This window comes from Salvelinus fontinalis, chromosome 21, assembly GCF_029448725.1.
Source record: "Salvelinus fontinalis isolate EN_2023a chromosome 21, ASM2944872v1, whole genome shotgun sequence".
In the NCBI taxonomy this organism is placed as follows: Eukaryota; Metazoa; Chordata; class Actinopteri; order Salmoniformes; family Salmonidae; genus Salvelinus; species Salvelinus fontinalis.
The window spans coordinates 34062445-34082614 of NC_074685.1; the positions used below are offsets into that span (position 1 = coordinate 34062445).

Genomic DNA, 20170 nt, shown 5'->3' on the forward strand with positions numbered 1-20170 from the left:
TTTTTTTTTTACATATACAATTTTGTCACGTAAAATATCGGAGAAATACGTATAATGGAATGAAAATTACGCGCAGGAATGCACAGTGCGTTGCGCAAAAATAAACGACCTCACCATATAATTTAGAGAATAAATAATGTCCATTCATTAATACAGTATTTCCACCTGTAATTTGCTACTACTATCATTCACTCTGTCACTAATCGGAGAAGGTTTCGATACACCGGTTTGCGAGTCGCGTGATTCTGACGTGCCATCCCCATTGTAGATTGACTACCCAGAACAGACAGGTATCGGCAAACTGCTAGTGTGGGTGGCTGGGACAGCAACTAGTCGGATCATTTCATCCCAGTGGATTACAGCGGCAAAATGAGCTCGAGTAAACCGAAAAACAAAAGCGAGAATAAAACTGAGAAGCAATTGGCTGCGGAGAAAGAACAGTTTGGAAAACTACAGGTAAACTTAAATCCAACCTTTTTTGTTTTAGAATTTAAAAAAATCTCCCTCATTCACAGATTTATTTTAAATCAAGGATTATTTAGGATTGTGTTTGTGTCAAGGTTGTATGGTGATTAGGGTGTGAACATATCTTTGGATAATGTATTTCTGTGACAACATACACATATCTGTTTTTATTTAGGTATTAATTGTTATAATGAGTCAAGTTTAGTCGGATAAAGATATATAATTTACTCCAGAAACATCTGTATCATGAATATCATTTCAACAACAGATATATTTTAAACATCTTTAAAGTCCAACTTCAAGAAAGAACTGGGGAAAACGTTGGAGTTATAACAATGTAGTGCACTTATTTTTGACTAGATGTATGTTCATTTTTTTTCTTCCAATGGTGACAATTTCCTCATGCCATGCCTCACTTTGAACACAACTATTCTTCGAGTTCTGCCTATCAATATCATCTGCTGTGTCTCTCATTGTCCCAATGTTCTCAAAGATGTACAGTACCGGTCAAAAGTTTGGACACACCTACTCATTCTAGGGTTTTTCTTTATTTTTACAATTTTCTACATTGTGGAATAATAGTGAAGACATCAAAACTATGAAATAACACATGGGATTGTGTAGGAACCAAAAAAGTGTTAAACAAATCAAAATATACATTATATTTCAGATTCTTCAAAGTAGCCACCCTTTATCTTGATGACAGTTTTGCACACTTTTGGCATTCTCTCAACCAGGAATGCTGTTCCAACAGTCTTGAAGGAGGTCTCACATATGCTGAGCACTTGTTGGCTGCTTTTCCTTCACTCTGCGGTCCAACTCATCCCAAACCATCTCAATTAGGTTGAGGTTGGGTGATGTGGAGGCCAGGTCATCTGATGCAGTACTCCATCACTCGCCTTGGTCAAATAGCCCTTACACAGCATGGAGGTGTGTTTTGGGTCATTGTCCTGTTGAAAAACAAAATGAGGGTCCCACTAAGTGCAAATCAGATGGGATGGCGTATCGCTGTAGAATGCTGTGGTAGCCATGATGGTTAAGTGTGACTTGAATTCTAAATAAATCACAGACAATGTCACCAGCAAAGCACCCCCACACCATCACACCACCTCCTCCATGCTTCACGGTGGGAACCACCACAGATATCATCGGTTCACCTACCCTGCATCTCACAAAGACACGGCGGTTGGAACCAAAAATCTTAAATTTGAACTCATCAGACCAAAGGACAGATTTCCACCGGTCTAATGTCCATTGCTCGTGTTTCTTGGCCCAAGCAAGTCTCTTCTTCTTATTGGTGTCCTTTAGTAGTGGTTTCTTTGTAGCAATTCGACCATGAAGGCTATCCTCTGAACAGTTGATGTTGAGATGTCTGAGGTGCAGTTAACTCTAATGAACTTATCCTTTGCAGTAGAGGTAACTTTGGGTCTTCCTTTGGTGTGGCGGTCCTCATGAGAGCCAGTTTCATCATAGTGCTTGATGGTTTTTGCGACTGCACTTGAAGAAACGTTCAAAGTTCTTGAAATTTTCCGTATTGACTGACCTTCATGTCTTAAAGTAATGATGGACTGTCGCTTCTCTTTGCTTATTTGAGCTGTTCTTGCCATATTATGGACTTGGTCTTTTACCAAATAGGGCTATCTTCTGTGTACCCCTCCTACATTGTCACAACTGATTGGCTCAAATGCATTAAGAAGGAAATACATTTGTGGAATTTTACTTTTAACAAGGCACACCTGTTAATTGAAGTACATTCCATCTGACTACCTCATGAAGCTGGTTGAGAGAATTCCAAGAGTGTGCAAAGCTGTCATTTAAAAAAATAAAAATAAATATTTCACCAGGTAGGCCAGTTGAGAACAAGTTCTCATTTACAACTGTGACCTGGCCAAGATAAAGCAAAGCAGTGCGACAAAAAACAACAACACAGAGTTACACATGGGAGAAACAAACGTACAGTCAATAACAATAGAAACATCTATATACAGTGTGTGCAAATGGAGTAAGGAGGTAAGGCAATAAATAGGCCATAGTAGCGAAGTAATTACAATTTAGCACATTAACACTGGAGTGATAGATGTGCAGGTGATGATGTGCAAGTAGAAATACTGGTGCGCAAAATAACAAAAAAAAGGAAATAAAAACAAATGGGGATGAGGTAGGTAGTTGGATGGGCTATTTACAGATGGGCTGCGTACAGCTGCAGCGATCGGTGAGCTGCTCTGATAGCTGATGCATAAAGTTAGTGAGGGAGATATGAGCGATTTTTGCAAATCGTTCCAGTCATTGGCAGCAGAGAACTGGAAGGAAAGGCAGCCAGAGGAGGTGTTGGCAGGTGCGGGCAGTGATCGGTTGAAGAGCATGCATTTAGTTTTACTTGCATTTAAGAGCAGTTGGAGGCCACGGAAGGAGTGTTATATGGCATTGAAGCTCGTTTGGAGGTTTGTTAACACAGTGTCCAAAGAAGGCCCAGATGTATACAGAATGGTGTCGTCTGCGTAGAGTTGGATCAAGGAATCACCCGCAGCAAGAGCAACATCATTGATATATACAGAGAAAAGGGTCGGCCCGAGAATTGAACCCTGTGGTACCCCCATAGAGACTGCCAGAGGTCCGGACAACAGGCCCTCCGATTTGACACACTGAACTCTATCTGAGAAGTAGTTGGTGAACCAGGCGAGGCAGTCATTTGAGAAACCAAAGCTGTTGAGTCTGCCGATAAGAATGCGGTGATTGACAGAGTCGAAAGCCTTGGCCAGGTCGATGAAGATGGCTGCACAGTACTGTCTTTTGTCGATGGCGGTTATGATATCGTTTAGTACCTTTTTTTATTTTTTTATTTTATTATTATTATTATTTTTTTATCCCATTTTCTCCCCAATTTTCGTGGTATCCAATCGCTAGTAATTACTACCTTGTCTCATCGCTACAACTCCCGTACGGGCTCGGGAGAGACGAAGGTCGAAAGCCATGCGTCCTCCGAAGCACAACCCAACCAGCCGTACTGCTTCTTAACACAGCGCCCCTCCAACCCGGAAGCCAGCCGCACCAATGTGTCGGAGGAAACACCGTGTACCTGGCCCCCTTGGCTGGCGCGCACTGCGCCCGGCCCGCCACAGGAGTCGCTGGAGCGCGATGAGACAAGGATATCCCTACCGGCCAAACCCTCCCTACCCCGGACGACACAATGCCAATTGTGCGTCGCCCCACGGACCTCCCGGTCGCGGCCGGCTGCGACAGAGCCTGGGCGCGAACCCAGAGACTCTGGTGGCGCAGTTAGCACTGCGATGCAGTGCCCTAGACCACTGCGCCACCCGGGAGGCCCGTCGTTTAGTACCTTGAGCGTGGCTGAGGTGCACCCGTGACCAGTCATCAAGGCAAAGGGTGGCTACTTTGAAGAATCTCCCATATAAAATATATTTTGATTTGTTTAAAACTTTTTGGGTTACTACAGTACACGATTCCATATGTATTAATTCATAGTTTTGATGTCTTCTCTATTATTCTACAATGTAGAAAATAGTCAAATCAAGAAAAACCCTTGAATGAGTAGGTGTGTCCAAACCTTTGACGGGTACTGTGGGCAGGTGTTGACTGATTCCCTCCCTCTCTCCTCTCCCACTGTCCTCCCCCCTTTCCTCCCCTCCTTTCTTCCACTCAGCTCCACAGCATCAGTAAAAGCATCACCTCCAGTGAGACACCGCTGAAGGAGAAATATGCACGCAGTATCCTTTCCAAACATGTCCTAGACACGCCCTTTAAACACACTCCAACCATCTGGAGAAATGTGTGTGTGTGAGGCTACCTCTAAGTACATCCACCATGTTTTGATAATATGTATCGTTTACCATTCCCCCCTGGCCTATTCATATTCACACCCATGATTTGAGGTGTAATAAACATTTGTTAGTTTCTTGGTCTTGCGGGGGTGTCTGTCTGTCTGGTGTGTTTATATACATCATTGGTTCCTCCTTGACGACGGTGCTGACATCATCATGGGGACCCATAAGGAGGGCGGAGCCACAACGTTCTGGTCGTTCATCATCAACCTGCCGCTCTCCTCCAACGCCATCATCAGCTGGAAGTTCTGCTACATGCTGCACAAAGTCCTCCGGGACGGACACCATAACGTTAGTCATCCCATTCCTGTCCCCCATATAGAGTTTCTTGTATCTCTTCCTTCATGAGATCTCTCCTCCCTTCTTCTCCTCTCCTATCTTTTCCTTCTCTTCTTCCTGCCAAACTTCCCTGTACGTCTAGTGTCACATCTTTGGAGTCTCTCCTTGCTGTAAGGTCCTGTGAGTGACTCCTCTCCCCTGTGTGTTCCTCAGGCTGTGAGAGACTCTCATAGATACAGCAGGAACGTCAAAGACATGGGCATACTCTGGGTGAGTACTAGGTTGACGCTACCTTTTTATGAGTTGATGACATTGAAACGTAGGACATATTATGGGGCGGCAGGTTAGCCTAGTGGTTAGAGCGTTGGGCCAGTAACCGAAAGGTTGCCAGATCGAATCCCCGAGCTGACAAGGTAAAAATCTGTCGTTTTGCCGCTGAACAAGGCAGTTAACCCACTCTTCCTAGGCCGCCATTGTAAATAGGAATTTGTTCTTAACTGACTTGCCTAGTTAAATAAAGGTAAAATAAGAAATAAAAATGATGACCATGGATTTTGACCATATGTATTTCCAGGGGAACTTACATGATAGGTACGGCCATATTGTGGCCCTTTCAGCCAAGTTCCTGTCCATCAAAATGGAGTTCCATGTGAAGGTGAGACCCCATGCATTGCATACACCTTATTCCTTGTGATAGCATTTCCCTTCTCTGTACCGGGGGAGGTGCTATTATGTTAACTAATAGTAAATGTAACATCAAAAGTTTTCGTGGGGTCAACACTTTCTCCTGCAGACAAACCTTGCTGGTATGTACATGGATTCTTTCTTCCCCAGCACAAGGTTATTCCAGGTAACCTGGAGGCCGCAGATGAGACGGTGGAGAGAGAGGCAGGAACTGACGTCAACAAAATGTGAGTCAATAGCACCATACTGTACCCCAAAACTCCTATGATACTATGGGTGTAAATGTCCTTCTCAACACCAAATCAAGGTTTGTTGAGCTGTTTCTGAGGTGAGCTACATTTGCGGGTGGTAACAGTGATCTCTGTTAAGCTGTTCACTGTAGGGGCTTCTCTTTTCTACAGATTTGATATGACCCATGAGCTGTTAGATTACCTGGACGCTGCTCTGAAAATGTCAGAGACAGGTGGGTCTTTTAGCTGAGGCTTTCATTCTCTAATTCCTGTTATACTGGATTGCAGCTGGCTCAGTTGAATGAAGCCATAACCATCCGTGTCTTCCTAACAGTTTGGCGACAGCTGGATGCCAACGCGGGCAAGTCCACCACTCCGGCCGGACAGTGTCGTCTGGGACCTCTAATTCCTGTTATACTGGACTGCAGCTGGCTCTACCACTTCTCTGTCAAACTGCTGTTCAAACTGCACAGCTGTCAGTCACACGCACATACACAAAAACCCCCGGCCTGTAGCCCTCTGGATTTCAAAATCTGACCTGTACTCGTCTATTAGACATGTGGTTTTGCTCTGTGTTCCAGGTGTTTCAGCTGACTCTCTTCTCGGACACCGGGAGAGATTCCGTGATCTGTTCAACAGGTCTGCCTACACAACTACCGACTGTCTTGTGTGTGTGCACCGGTATGCACGGCGTATGGTTTGAATGACCTCTGCCCTGTTGTCTTCCAGCCTCACTAAGTTATTTGATCGAGCCAGAGAGACGGAGTTCTTCAAAAAAGTTATTCAGATCCCTGACCTGCCAGATGTAAGCCACGTAGTTCGTGTCTGTGGGGAATTGGTCATTCCCAGCAATACCTGTTTTCATTTTCTATCTTTGTGTGTGTGTGTGTGTGTGTGTGTGTGTGTGTGTGTGTGTGTGTGTGTGTGTGTGTGTGTGTGTGTGTGTGTGTGTGTGTGTGTGTGTGTGTGTGTGTGTGTGTGTGTGTGTGTGTGTGTGCAACACCTGTAGTCTCCTCCGAACTTCCTGCGTGCCTCTGCACTGGCGGAGTACGTGCGGCCGGTGGTGGTGATGCCCAATGAGGAGCCTTATGAAGAAGTCGAGGCGGCGCCAGACTACAGCCAAGCGCCCCAGATGCCACAGGTACGACTGGACACTCTCCCATTACTGTATTTTGCATTATGCTATTGAACCTAGTATTGTTATTTACATGATAATTACCAATTGCATCATAACTGTCTGCATCCATTTGTTTGACAGCAACCGTACAACATGTTAAGTCAGCTGGGAGCTCCTGATGCTGGATTTGATCACAGGTAAATGAAAGATCTTCTCTTTTCCCTGAGCTAACATAACACTTGTCGGACAACATTTTTGATGTGAAATAATAACCGTTTCTGGTTTGCCTCTGGTATCCCTCAGAAGATCTCCGTCTCCAGCTCTGACGGAGGCAGAGACTCTGAGGAAGGAGCTGGAGGTCATCAAACCAGAGCTGCAGCTTTTCAAAACAGAGGTGTGTGTGTTTGCTTGCATGCGTGTCTCTGTCTATCTGTCTGTGAGCAGGTGTAGGTGTGACTAAGAATGCATGTGTGTGTTTGACCCCTCCTCCCACCCCTCTCTCCCTAGGCTCAGAGGTGTGTGACCCAGCTGAAGTCTCAGGTGAACAGGCTGGAAGCAGAGCTGGAGGACCAGAGGACCCATAAGCAGATGGCTTTGGTGGACAATGAACACCTGCGCATGGAGGTAGGGGCCTTACGACAGGCCACCGTCGCCCTACCAGGGGTACAGGCTGGATACCAGGAAGCTGATGGTGAGTATACACACAGACGCACACGGACGGACACAAAAACACACACACACACACACCTGTTAACCCCGTCCTCCCCCTACAGGTCGAGCCCAGGCAGCTGAGCTGCGTTTTTCTCAGCTCAAAGAGCGACACGCTGAACTGGTCACCAGCCACGCTGATCTACTGAAGAAGGTACAGACGCTGCACACTGGGAATTTCTATGTCTTTTGTGAGCTGACACAATATTGTGTGCGTGTGTTCAGAATGCAGAGACAGTCAGGTTCTTGTCCAGCACCCAGCAGAACCAGGAGAAATTGGCCACGGCCAAACAGCAGCTGGCCAGCGAGGTGGACCTCCTTCGACAGGAGAATAGACTCAAGGTACTATAACCATTAACCCCTGACCTCTAACCCCTAGAGTTTGTAGCAAATATGGAGCAGGTTCAGGGTTTATTTCTCCAGGATGATTCTTACTCTTGTAATGTTTAACAACTGTTGGATGTTTGTCCTTGTGTTTCCTGACTTCTCTGTGTGTTTTCTCTGTCCTGTCTCGTAGCTGGAGCAGCAGAAGCAGGAGATAGATCGGCTAAACAGAGAGCTGTTGGACCAGAGAGCAGCGTTAGGTGAAGTCCACAGTGTCCTGGACAACAAAGAGATGGTAGGCAACAGCGACATGGTAGGCTTATTTAGGTAGAAGCATGAAACAGTGTTTTTCCATCTCTCAAACTAGACTACCCTTTATTATTTTGTGTGTCCTTCTTGAACCAATCAGAACTCTTCCCGCTTCCCCAGGCTGGTTCCCAAATGACTGGTGCTCTGCAGGGTCTCCAGCGAGAGAGGGAGGAACTGCTGCGCTGTTTAAGGGAGAAAGAGGGTGAAGTGTCCTCCCTACAGCAGCAGGCTCAGCTCCATCACAGCTCCATGGAGCAGGACAGGGACAGATCAGCCAGAGAGATAGCCAGCCTGAGGCAACAGCTACAGCAACAGGTATGGGCTGTCGACACACGAGACTTGAAGTCGAACTTGTGCTGCGTAGTAAGACATTGGAGGACATTCTGATGAATTGACGCGCGTGTGTGTGTGTGTGTGTGTGTGTGTGTGTGTGTGTGTGTGTGTGTGTGTGTGTGTGTGTGTGTGTGTGTGTGTGTGTGTGTGTGTGTGTGTGTGTGTGTGTGTGTGTGTGTGTGTGTGTGTGTGTGAGATTACAGCTGGCTATAAACGCAGAGCAGAGAGTGGAGATTGACAGACTGAAGCGAGAGCTGGAGCAGAGTCGAGCGGAGGTGTCACGCGCTAACAATGCCCTGCAGAACAAGGAGATGGTAGGAACCTGTCTGCTGGTACCTGGCAAATGGAGGACCAATACTTGTCAGTCCTTGATACAAACAAGGTTGAGAGACATGTTTATGTATCCGTCTCCCCTTTCAGACTGGTTCTCAGATGAACAGTGCCCTGATGGGTCTCCAGACCGAGAGAGAGGGGCTGCTGCGCTCTGTGAGGGAGAAAGATGCTGAGCTGTCCTCTTTAAGGCAGCAGGCACAGCTCCAACGCAGCTCTCTGGAGCAGGACAACGACAGGACATCCAGAGAGATGGCCAGTCTGAGGCAACAGCTACAGCAACAGGTATGGGCTGTGTGTGTGAAGCAGTTGTGCGTGCATACTAGCGTGTGTGTATAGGTGTGTTAACCTGTAATCTTTCCGGTGTGTGTGTGTGTGTGTGTTACTCCAGGCATCTCGTGAGGGTGAGCTGACCAGGAAGCTGCAGGAGGAACAGTTCTGTCTGCTCCAGTGTGCCGTGGTGGAGGCTGAAGGCATCATACTGGACGCTGTGTCCAAACTGGACGACCCCATACACGTACGCTGCATCTGCTCTCCAGATTACCTGGTGAACCGAGCTGAGATCACCCTGGGTTCTTTGGACAAGATGCAGCAGAGTCACGTGGTCTACCTGGGAAATATGGACGGTGTGTATCCACCTTGTGTGTGCGCACTGCGTGCGTGTTTGTGTGTGTGTGTGTATATAATCTCCTGTCTCTGTCCTGTCTGTCTCAGATGCCAGTGGTCTTCTGAGGGCTGTGACACAGTTCTCCCATCTGGCTTCTGACACCATCGTCAACGGAGGAGCTACAGCACATAGTGCTCCTACTGACCAGGCCGACCGTAAGAGACGCACAATGCACGCACGCATGCTCACAAACACACACACTCATCCCTTTCTCTCTCTCCCTCTAGGTCTGACTGACAGTTGTAGAGAAGCTTCCACCCACTGTCTGCAGTTCCTACATGAGCTGAAATCCAGAGCCACGTTACAGAGAGCCGACCCTACTACGATACGCTATGTAATGCAACGTATACTCACTATGGGACAGGTACGGGGGGTCATCACACACGGAGAACTGCAGCTAGTGGAATAAGCATTCCTGTTGAGAGCAACGTTCTGTGGTCAGTGCACTGGCAGCCATTTTGTGTCAATGCAGGATAGGACAGGATGTAATGGAAGTGTACTTCCTGTGTAGGATCTGCGTCTTCAAGGGCAGGATGTTCTAAAAGAGGAGCTGGGGGAAATGGTGGATAAAGAGATGACTGCTACCTCTACTGCAATAGAGGAGGCTGTACTCCGCATGGACGTAAGAACACACACACACACACACACACACACACACACACACACAGAGCATATCATTGTTGAGGACAATCCTCATGTCTTTTCTACCCATGCTGTGAACAGGAGATCCTGAACCAGGCCAGGAGAGACACGTCTGGGGTCAAACTGGAGGTCAACCAGAGGTCAGCGAAACACAGTAGATCATAGAACACAGTAGAACACAGAACACAGTGGTACACAGTAGAACACAGAACACAATAGTACCCAGTAGAACACAGAACACAATGGTACACAGTAGAACACAATAGTATCTCACAGAACACAGTGGAACACAGAACACAACAGTACACAGTGGATTAACTCAACAATAACTCTAAATTTACTAACTAACGTTATGTGCTGGAGGAGCTATCACTGTAGTTTACAGCGTCAATATGCTTTTTCTGTCTCCCTCTCAATTTCTCTCCTCTTCTCTCTCTCCCTCTCAGCATCCTTGGCTCCTGTTCAGACCTAATGAAGGCCATCCACATGCTGGTGACAGCTGCCACTGACCTGCAGAAAGATATTGTGGAAAGCGGCAGAGTGAGTTGTAAATTTTACATTTGTGTTTAGAATAGGCTGTACTTCCATACTTATCAACATAGTCAAATAGTGGACCTCCAAAAGGTTGAGCACACCTGTATTGGGCTCTGGGCTCAGTGACATGTTTTCTCCACAGGGGGCAGCATCAGTGAAGGAGTTCTATGCTAAGAACTCCTGTTGGACTGAAGGCCTCATCTCTGCCTCCAAGTCAGTGGGCTGGGGCGCCACTCAGATGCTGTAAGTACTGACTTGATATACACATTACACACGTATACTATATACAGTGGATTGTTGTTACAGCAGTGATACAAGTCACGTTGTCATAGGGCTGAATCCTAAATTGAGATATGTGTGTGTAAAACCCACTTTTTGTCCACACAAATGGAAAAATAACATACCTACCTGAGCACAGTCTTGCAGGAGGATGAAGACAAAAGCAGTCTTGGTAAAGTAATATCTTGTCTCCTCTCTCTCCCGGCTGGCAGAGACTCGGCTGACAAGGTGGTAACTAGCGGGGGTAAATACGAGGAGCTCATCGTCTGTTCTCATGAGATCGCTGCTAGTACCGCCCAGCTGGTCGCTGCCTCCAAGGTAAAACACATATACACACACACACAGCTGATTCCGTCTTCATATTCGCTAACTTGACATTGGACCCCTCGTCTCCCCCTGTGTTGCCGTGGCTACAGGTGAAGGCGGACCGCAACAGCAAGAAGCTGTCGACGCTGCAGCAGGCCTCGAGACACGTCAACGACATGGCTGCCGTAGTGGTGACCTCCACCAATCACGGACAGAGGCAGATCACTGAGAGAGGTGAAAAGAAGGAGAGGAGGAAGGTAGTCTCGAAAACCCGACCCTAGGCAACCGTGACTAGGGTCTGGTTTCATCGACAGACTCTTTTAGCAAAGAGGAACTACGTCACTACCTTATCCGCTTAAAATACAAACTAGTAGCTAGCAAGCTGGAGATCACGTCGGTTATTTGTATTGAGGGCATTTCACACGTGTCTAGTTTGTATCAACTACCTTCCCTAAAGCCACTGCAAAGGTTTTCCTTGCAAACTTTGGTTTCGAATTGTGACATTCAGTTGTCTGTTTGAAGAGTACCCACCCGGTAACAATTATTTTCTCTTATCGAAGAAGCCAAAAGAGTAATTGAAATCAGACCATAGTCACTGTTGCCTAGGATCGGGTTTCTGAGACTATATCAATAAAAAATGTACACAAGTAGTACACTGGGCCTTTACTAGTATTAGCAGACCAATATAGATGTCTGAGGCACTGGCAAAACATTTTCAGCGTCTCCACTTTGTCAAAAAAAGGTAATTTAAGAACAGTATCTTGCAGGATTCAATAGTTTAAGAGTTATTGACCTGATTCTTTCTCTGTGATGTCATTCTAATGGAATCCAGAAAGTACAAAACCCTGTCCTCAAACATTTACATCAAAATGTGCAAAGTTATGGGCAAAGACACAAAGCACCCACTTCAAATTAAATATTTATCAAATAACATGGCAACAACCACTTAATGTCAATGTACATTATTTTATTGTACATAGGCTGGTCATCTAGGGTTGTACCTGTAGACTTTTCATCACCATGAAGAAAAGAAAAGTACAATAAAGTAATTGAGTACATTGAGACATCAAGTGGTTTGTGATGATGTGATGATGTGGCTCAGTTGGTAGAGCATGGTGCTTGCAATGCTAGGGTTGTGGGTTCGATTCCCACAGGGGACCAGTATGAAAATATATGCACTCCCTACTGTAAGTAAAGTCAGAAGTTTACATACACCTTAGCCACATTTCAACTCAGTTTTTCACAATTCCTGACATTTAATCCTAGTAAAAATTCCCTGTTTTAGGTCAGTTAGGATCACCACTTTATTTTAAGAATGTGAAATGTCAGAATAATAGTAGAGAGAGTGATTTATTTCAGCTTTTATTTATTTCATCACATTCCCAGTGGGTCAGAAGTTTACATACACTCAATTAGTATTTGGTAGCATTGCCTTTAAATTGTTTAACTTGGGTCAAACGTTTCGGGTAGCATTCCACAAGCCTCCCACAATACGTTGGGAGAATTTTGGCCCATTCCTCCTGACAGAGCTGGTGTAACTGAGTCAGGTTTGTAGGCCTCCTTGCTCGCATACTCTTCTTCAGTTCTGCCCAAAATGTTTCTATAGGTATGAGGTCAGGGCTTTGTGATGGCCACTCCAATACCTTGACTTTGTTGTCCTTAAACCATTTTGCCACAACTTTGGAAGTATGCTTGGGGTCATTGTCCATTTGGAAGACCCATTTGCGACCACGCTTTAACTTCCTGACTGATGTCTTGAGATGTTGCTTCAATATATCCACATACTTTTCCTCCATGATGTCATCTATTTTGTGAAGTGCACCAGTCCCTCCTGCATCACGGTTGGGATGGTGTTCTTCGGCTTGCAAGCCTCCCCCTTTTTCCTTCAAACATAACGACGGTCATTATGGCGAAGCAGTTTTATTTTGTTTCATCAGACCAGAGGACAATTCTCCAAAAAGTACGACCTTTGTCCCAATGTGCAGTTGCAAACCGTAGTCTGGCTTTTTTATGGCGGTTTTGGAGCAGTGGCTTCTTCCTCGCTGAGTGGCCTTTCAGGTTAAGTCGATATAGGATTTGTTTTACTGTGGATATAGATACTTTTGTACCTATATCATCCAGCATCTTCACAAGGTCCTGTGCTGCTGTTCTGGGATTGATTTGTACTTTTCGCACAAAAGTACATTAATCTCTAGGAGACAGAACGTGTCTTCTTCCTGAGCCGTATGACGGCTGCGTGGTCCCATGGTGTTTATACTTGCGTACTATTGTTTGTACAGATGAACGTGGTACCTTCAGGCATTTGGAAATTGCTCCCAAGGATGAACCAGACTTGTAGAGGTCTACAATTCATCCACAGGTACACCTCCAATTGACTCAAATGATGTCAATTAGCCTATCAGAAGCTTCTAAAGCCATGACATCAATTTCTGTAATTTTCCAAGCTGTTTAAAGGCACAGTCAACTTAGTGTATGTAAACTTCTGACCCACTGGAATTGTGATACAGTGAGTTATAAGTGAAATAATCTGTCTGTAAACAATTGTTGGAAAAATGACTTGCGTCGTGCACAAAGTAGATGTCCTAACCGATTTGCCAAAACTATAGTTTGTTAACAAGACATTTGTGGAGTGGTTGAAAAACATGTTTTAATGACTTCAACCTAAGTGTATGTAAACTTCCGACTTCAACTGCAGCTGTGGATAAGAGCGTCTACTAGTCCTGTATTAGTGGACAGATATAGACGTCTTCAGTAGGGGCATCGTTTTTTCTGCAGCACCCCCACCCCCAAACTACTTCCCTCAGCTATGGGAAGGAGGATTGTATAAAATAAATGTTGTATAAAGGTTTGGGTTTATTGTACCCCTGAATTCTGAGTCCTTGTCCTCGCTTCTCTCCAGAACCCATGGACTTCTCAGGCATCTCCCTGATCAAAGTGAAGACTCAAGAGATTGAGTCTCAGGTATGTCATTGCAGCAACTTTGACTGCTCTGCCTACTCTGCCTACAGCCACTTATAGCTGTTTGTGTATGTTTTGTGTGTGTATGTGTGGGGCCAGGGACATATTATTCCATGTGACCAACTGGTTGTGTGTGTAGGTGAACGTCCTCTTCTCTATTCTCTGTGCTGTAGGTGAAGTTGTTGGAGCTGGAGAATCAGCTGGAACAGGAGAGAGTTCGTCTGGGAGAGCTGAGGAAGAAACACTACCAGCTGTCTGGGACTGGTACACCCCACGGGGGGGAGGTGGAGGGGGGAGACAGGGATGACGAGGGAGACAGCTTCCCACCCCCTCCCCCTCCAACCCTCTTACCAGCCTCCACCCTGCTGCCCCAGCCCTACCTAAACACACAGCCCTTCTCACAGACACAACCCGACTCACAACTATCAGCTCAGTCCTACTCACCACCCAAGTCCTACTCACACACTCAACCCTATTCACAAACAAAGCCTTACTCTGAACCTGAATCCTACTCACAGCCTGCAACGCAATCCTACTCACCACCCCAACCTTTCTCACCACCCCAATCTTACTCATCATCCCAAACCCAGTCTTACTTACCACCTCAATCGTATTCTCAAACCCAATCCTACTCACATCCCCAAACATACTCTCAAAGCCAGCCGTATGTAAACACCAATCCCTTCTCCCAACCCCCGCCTCTGTCCGCGCCTCTGTCCGCGCCTCTGTCCCAGCCACTGTCCCAGCCTCTGTCCCAGCCTCTCTTCTTGCCTCTGTCCCAGCCACTGTCCCAGCCTCTCTCCCAGCCTCTGTCCCAGCCACTGTCCCAGCCTCTCTCCCAGCCTCTGTCCCAGCCACTGTCCCAGCCTCTCTCCCAGCCTCTGTCCCAGCCCGAGTCCCTTCCCCTTCCAAATAATTCAGTAGAACTCGCCAAGCCAACCCACACTTCAAAGAAACCTTCCATCTTCCAGAAAACAGGAACCCTGTTTAGTAAGGTAAGAATCATTATTACCTGCTGTCGTATTGATCATCCTCGCCACAGTCATTAAGGTTATAGGTACACGAACAGAACAAGGGCCTAGGGCCTAAGGATAGAAGTGATTGTATTGGAGCCAGGTTGACTTCCCATAAGGATACGGAATTGTGATGTCATTGGTGATCTGTTTTTCCTCTGTTGCAGTTCCGAAGAGGTGAGGCTGGAACAGAGGAATCCAGAATCCGGAATGTTAAAATCCTAAATCCAGAATGAGAAGATTCTACCTGTCTGCGTACCTTGTCATGTGAACTACTGTATATGCAGTTTACTCAGGTGCAGTGATTGAAGAACAACCCTTTTCAAGATAGCAACTTTATTGTAATATTTGATATTTCTAAATGTCTTGATACACTATTTGATTACACAAAAAACATCTGGGTAAATAACGGTTAATAATATTATTATTATTACTAGCATTATTACTTCTTTTAAGAACGTGTATTATCTTTCTATTTGAAAAAGCAGTCATCTCTTACTGACCACTGCAGTGCTTGTAGGAAGAATTGTGTCTAAACCAACATCCCAATGCTTTGTCCAAATGCCTTAAAAATACTTGAATATACTACATGGTAAACAACCAATCAACGTACAGCCGCCTATTCGTCTTTACATAGTATCTCTTATGTGAGTATACTTACTTCACATAGATTTTAATATTTGTAACATGTATTGAGATAAACAGACGTTTTAAATGAATATATACCTTTCCATTTGTCCTGAAGTGTAGATTTAGTTGTTGTGATTGACAGGAGAGATGACCAATGGCGCTTTCTTTGCAACTGGGATTGACCCCTGGGCTGAAGTATGGATAGAGCGTGTCAGCAAAGTTGCGGCCCATGTAAAAGTTGATATGGCGTCGAGCTCCCAGGTCACAAGACCACACCCGGCCTTGTTCGTAGTCTATGTATATCCCGACCTTTGAGGGTCTGTGGGTCAAGGAGAGAGGAACAGGAAAGTCACCAAGAGCTTCGTATTTGCTCCAGTCTCTCAGCCATGTTTCCCAGTATCCATTCTCAGGGTTAGTAGCACACTGCCCGTCCTGTTGATGACCTCTGTGGCCACTCCTAACGTCCAGTCAGTCTTCCCCCTCACCGTCACCTCCCTGAGGAGAATCCCTGCTTTTCCAGAAACACTGATGGACAGTTCAGATCTTCCTGAGTAGTCTGGAAGATTCTATCTTTGCTCTCCTCCTCTTCTCGTGTTTCGCCGTGTCACTTGTTTCCCCGACCGAGTTACCCTCTGAGCAGTGTGTATATGCTGTACTGAATACAGTGTTTACGTAGTGTTACGTACAGTGAGGTGATGAATGTAATGTACTGGTTATTCATTACAGTATGTTAGGTATAGACGTATGCAGTATGCACGGTGGGAATGTACCTGCACTTTGAAAAATACAACAACATACAGTGGGGTCCGGGATGATTGAATTATTGCGTCTTGTGATAAAGATGAGCAAAAAATACTGAGCTACTGTACTGTATATTGTATGCTCAAAGAAATAGAACATTTTGTTATACGAATACAGTTGCTCAGAGAAATAACAAATATTAAAAACAGAAATCGAATAAAGATAGGAGTCACACTTATTGGATCCTGTTTTCAATACTCTGGCACCCTTCCCTTGCGAGGATAATGACACTGAGCCTTATTTCTAAAATGTTTTATGGCCATTGGAGAACACCGTGGGAGGGATCTTAGACCATTCATCCAGACAGAATCTGTCCAGATCCTTGATGTCCTTCATCTGCTCTTATGGACTGCCCTCTTCAATTCAAACCACAGCTTTTCAATGGGATTCAAGTCCGGAGACTGAGATGGCCATTGCAAAATGTTGATTTTGTGCTCAATTAACCATGTCTTTGTGGATTTTGATGTGGGCCTGGGGTTATTGTCTTGCTGGAAGCAATATACAATATATATGTGTGTGTATGTGTGTATATATATGTGTATGTGTGTGTATATATATGTATATATGTGTATGTGTGTTTGTGTATATATATATTCTTTAGACTAGTTGAGTATCTGGAGCATCAGCATTTGTGGGTTTGATTACAGGCTCAAAATGTCCAGAAACAAAGACCTTTCTTCTGAAACTCATCAGTCTATTCTTGTTCTGAGAAGTTAAGGCTATTCCATGCAAAAAATCGCCAAGAAACTGAAAATCTCGTACAACGATGTGTACTACTCCCTTCACAGAACAGCGCAAACTGGCTCTAACCAGAATAGAAAGAGGAGTGGGAGGCCCCGGTGCCCAACTGAGCAAGAGGACAAGTACATTAGAATGTCTAGTTTGAGAAACAGACGCCTCACAAGTCCTCAACTGGCAGCTTCGTTAAATAGTACCCGCAAAACACCAGTCTCAACAGTGAAGAGGTGACTCCGGGATGCTGGCCTTTTTATTTTAAAGGGAGGTGCGTGGATCATGAAACCAGTCAGTATCTGGTGTGACCACCATTTGCCTCATGCAGGGCAAAATGTTTTTTTATTTAACTAGGCAAGTCCGTTAAGAACAAATTCTTATTTACAATGACGGCCTACCCCAGGCCAATTGTGCGCCGCCCTATGGGACTCCCAATCACGACCAGATGTGATGAAGCCTAAATTTGAAACAAGTACTGCAGTGATGCCTCTTGCACTGAGATGCTGAGATGCAGCGTTCAGACCACTGAACCACTCGGGAGCCCCATATCCTTTGCATAGAGTTGATCAGGCTGTTGATTGTGTCCTGTGAAATGTTGTCCCACTCCTCTTCAATGGCTGCGCAAAGTTGCTGGATATTGGCGGGAATTGGAAACGCTGTCGTAAATGATCCAAAGCATCCCAAACATGCTTAGTGGGTGACATGTCTGGTGAGTATGCAAGCCATGGAAGAACTGGGACATTTTCAGCTTCCAGGAATTTTTAACAGATCCTTGCGACATGGGGCCGTGCATTATCATGCTGAAACGAGGTGATAGTGGAAGATGAATGGCACGAAAATGGGCCTCACTATCTCGTCACGGTATCTCTGCATTCAAATTGCCATCGATAAAATGCAATTGTGTAGGTTACTTTCTAAATGTAATCCGTTACAGTTACTAGTTACCTGTCCAAATTTGTAATCAGTAACGTAACTTTTGGATTACCCAAACTCAGTAACGTAATCTGATTACATTCAGTTACTTTTAGATTACTTTCCCCTTAAGAGGCATTTGAAGAAGACAAACATGTATGTTACTAATTGAACTACATTTATTGCAGGACAAACTTCTCTAAAATGATGTTGGAGGCAGCATATGGTAGATAAATTAACATTAAATTATCTGGCAACAACTCTGGTGGACATTCCTGCAGTCAGCATGCCAATTGCACACTCCCTCAAAAATTAAGACTTCTGTGGCATTGTGTTGTGTGACAAAAATACACATTTTAGTGGCCTTTTTTTTGTCCATGACCTTCAGGACGCCCTCATTGATTTTATTAGTAATTCTCACTCGTATATCATATTAACATGGCATAGGTCATGGATTTTAGCTGTAAAACTGCAAATATTTTCTCTTTCTACTAATTTCTCTAAAATTAGTAGAAATGCATGACATTTTTTATAAAATTGCAACATTTTCTTTCCGCCCCATGGCAAAATGTGTAGAATTGCAGGAAATTAATTTTAAAACTCTGTCCAGAAGGGGGCCACTCAATTGTTTTGACCCCCCCCCCCCCCCAACCGAATCTCGCTTAGGGCCCCCAAAATACTAAGGCCGGGCTCTGGCTGGAAGATCCACTTGTGGCCAAGTTCAGCTTCCTGGCTGAGGTCACCAGGTTTTTAGCTAAAATATCCACTAAATGTCATGATGCCGTTGACCTTAACAAGGGCCCCAGGACCAGTGGAAGCAAAATAACCCCATAACATCAAAGATCCACCACCATATTTTACAGTTGGGATTAGGTATTTTCTGCATTGTTCTTTCAAGGTCAAACACCGCGGGTGTGCGTGGCCAAATACCTTTATTTTCGTGCCATATGACCATAGCACTGGTTCCAATCCAAGTGCCAATGCCTTTAAACAAACTCCAGGCAGTGCTATGATCAGATTTCATGAAAATAGAGCTCTTTGGCCACACACTAATGGTGGGTTTGGCCTTCAAAAGAACAATGCATATGCAGGAAATACCTACTTCCTACTGTAAAATATGGTAATGGATCGTTGATGTTATGGGGCTATTTTGCTTCCACTGTGCCTGGGGCCCTTGTTAAGGTCAACAGCATCATGAACTTTACCAAGTACCAGGACAAAATTGGCCAAAAACATGTTTGCCAGGAGGCTGAACCTTGGCCGAAAGTGAATCTTCCAGCAAGACCATAACCCCAAGCGAAGAACAAGAAGGCCCGCACACTCTTTAAACTCCCAATTCACTGTTTTATTGACTACGTTTCGATCCATATAAACATATATATTCGATTCTGTAACTACTACATGTGCCCATCTCATTGATATCAAATGATTAGAGATACGCAAGTTGTCTTTGAAAAGGTCTCTGGTATTATATCTACAGCCATATGGTCGGGTATCCCAGCAGTTTCCAACATCATCTTTTTTTTTACTGTTGCCTATAGGTTTTAACTTGGACCCATTTGTATATATATATAATCCTTTCTGACCATATGTATTTCTGTGATTAGTTATGATTTTATGCACAAAGGTGAATTGAATTGTTTCCACACCCACCATGCGTCATCTGCGTAATGCTCATGCTAGGTGAAATGTGTATATTTTGGGAAGTGAGCACTGCGTTTGTTTGTTTGACCTGACGGAGATCAGTTTCGGAACAAAACGTAGTTATTCAATAAAGCAGTGAATTGGGAGCTTAAAGAGTGTTCAGGCCTTGTTGTTCTTTATTAGCTCAGCACCTATGTTTTTTAAGGACGTGTGGATGACCACAACCTTTTCTAATAGCCCCAAGCACACATCAAACCCACAAAGACATGGTTAATTGAGCACAAAATCTATATTTTCAATGGCCATCTCAGTCACCGGACTTGAACCCCATTGAAAACCTGTGGTTTGAATTGAAGAGGCCAGTCCATAAGTGCAGACTAAGGATATCTAGGATCTGGAAAGATCCTGTCTGGGGGAATGGTCTAAGATCCCTC

The 20170-nt window shown here is 44.9% G+C and overlaps 1 protein-coding gene across 1 annotated transcript; it reads left to right on the forward strand.

Moving 5' to 3' along the window:
- Nucleotides 1–9: 9 nt before the first annotated feature.
- Nucleotides 10–18872, forward strand: LOC129818743 (huntingtin-interacting protein 1-related protein-like). The gene is made up of 32 exons (XM_055874926.1): nucleotides 10–456; nucleotides 4127–4192; nucleotides 4455–4595; nucleotides 4797–4853; nucleotides 5158–5238; nucleotides 5418–5494; nucleotides 5669–5730; nucleotides 5832–5972; nucleotides 6079–6136; nucleotides 6227–6302; nucleotides 6507–6638; nucleotides 6756–6811; nucleotides 6918–7008; nucleotides 7122–7305; nucleotides 7388–7476; nucleotides 7548–7664; nucleotides 7840–7941; nucleotides 8076–8270; nucleotides 8492–8602; nucleotides 8709–8903; nucleotides 9010–9244; nucleotides 9333–9440; nucleotides 9513–9649; nucleotides 9797–9907; nucleotides 10009–10067; nucleotides 10374–10467; nucleotides 10604–10704; nucleotides 10953–11058; nucleotides 11157–11280; nucleotides 13946–14007; nucleotides 14178–14999; nucleotides 15185–18872. Exons 1-32 carry the CDS (start codon nucleotides 370–372, stop codon nucleotides 15251–15253), a joined length of 4146 nt encoding a protein of 1381 aa, XP_055730901.1. The 5' UTR covers nucleotides 10–369; the 3' UTR covers nucleotides 15254–18872.
- Nucleotides 18873–20170: the final 1298 nt, after the last annotated feature.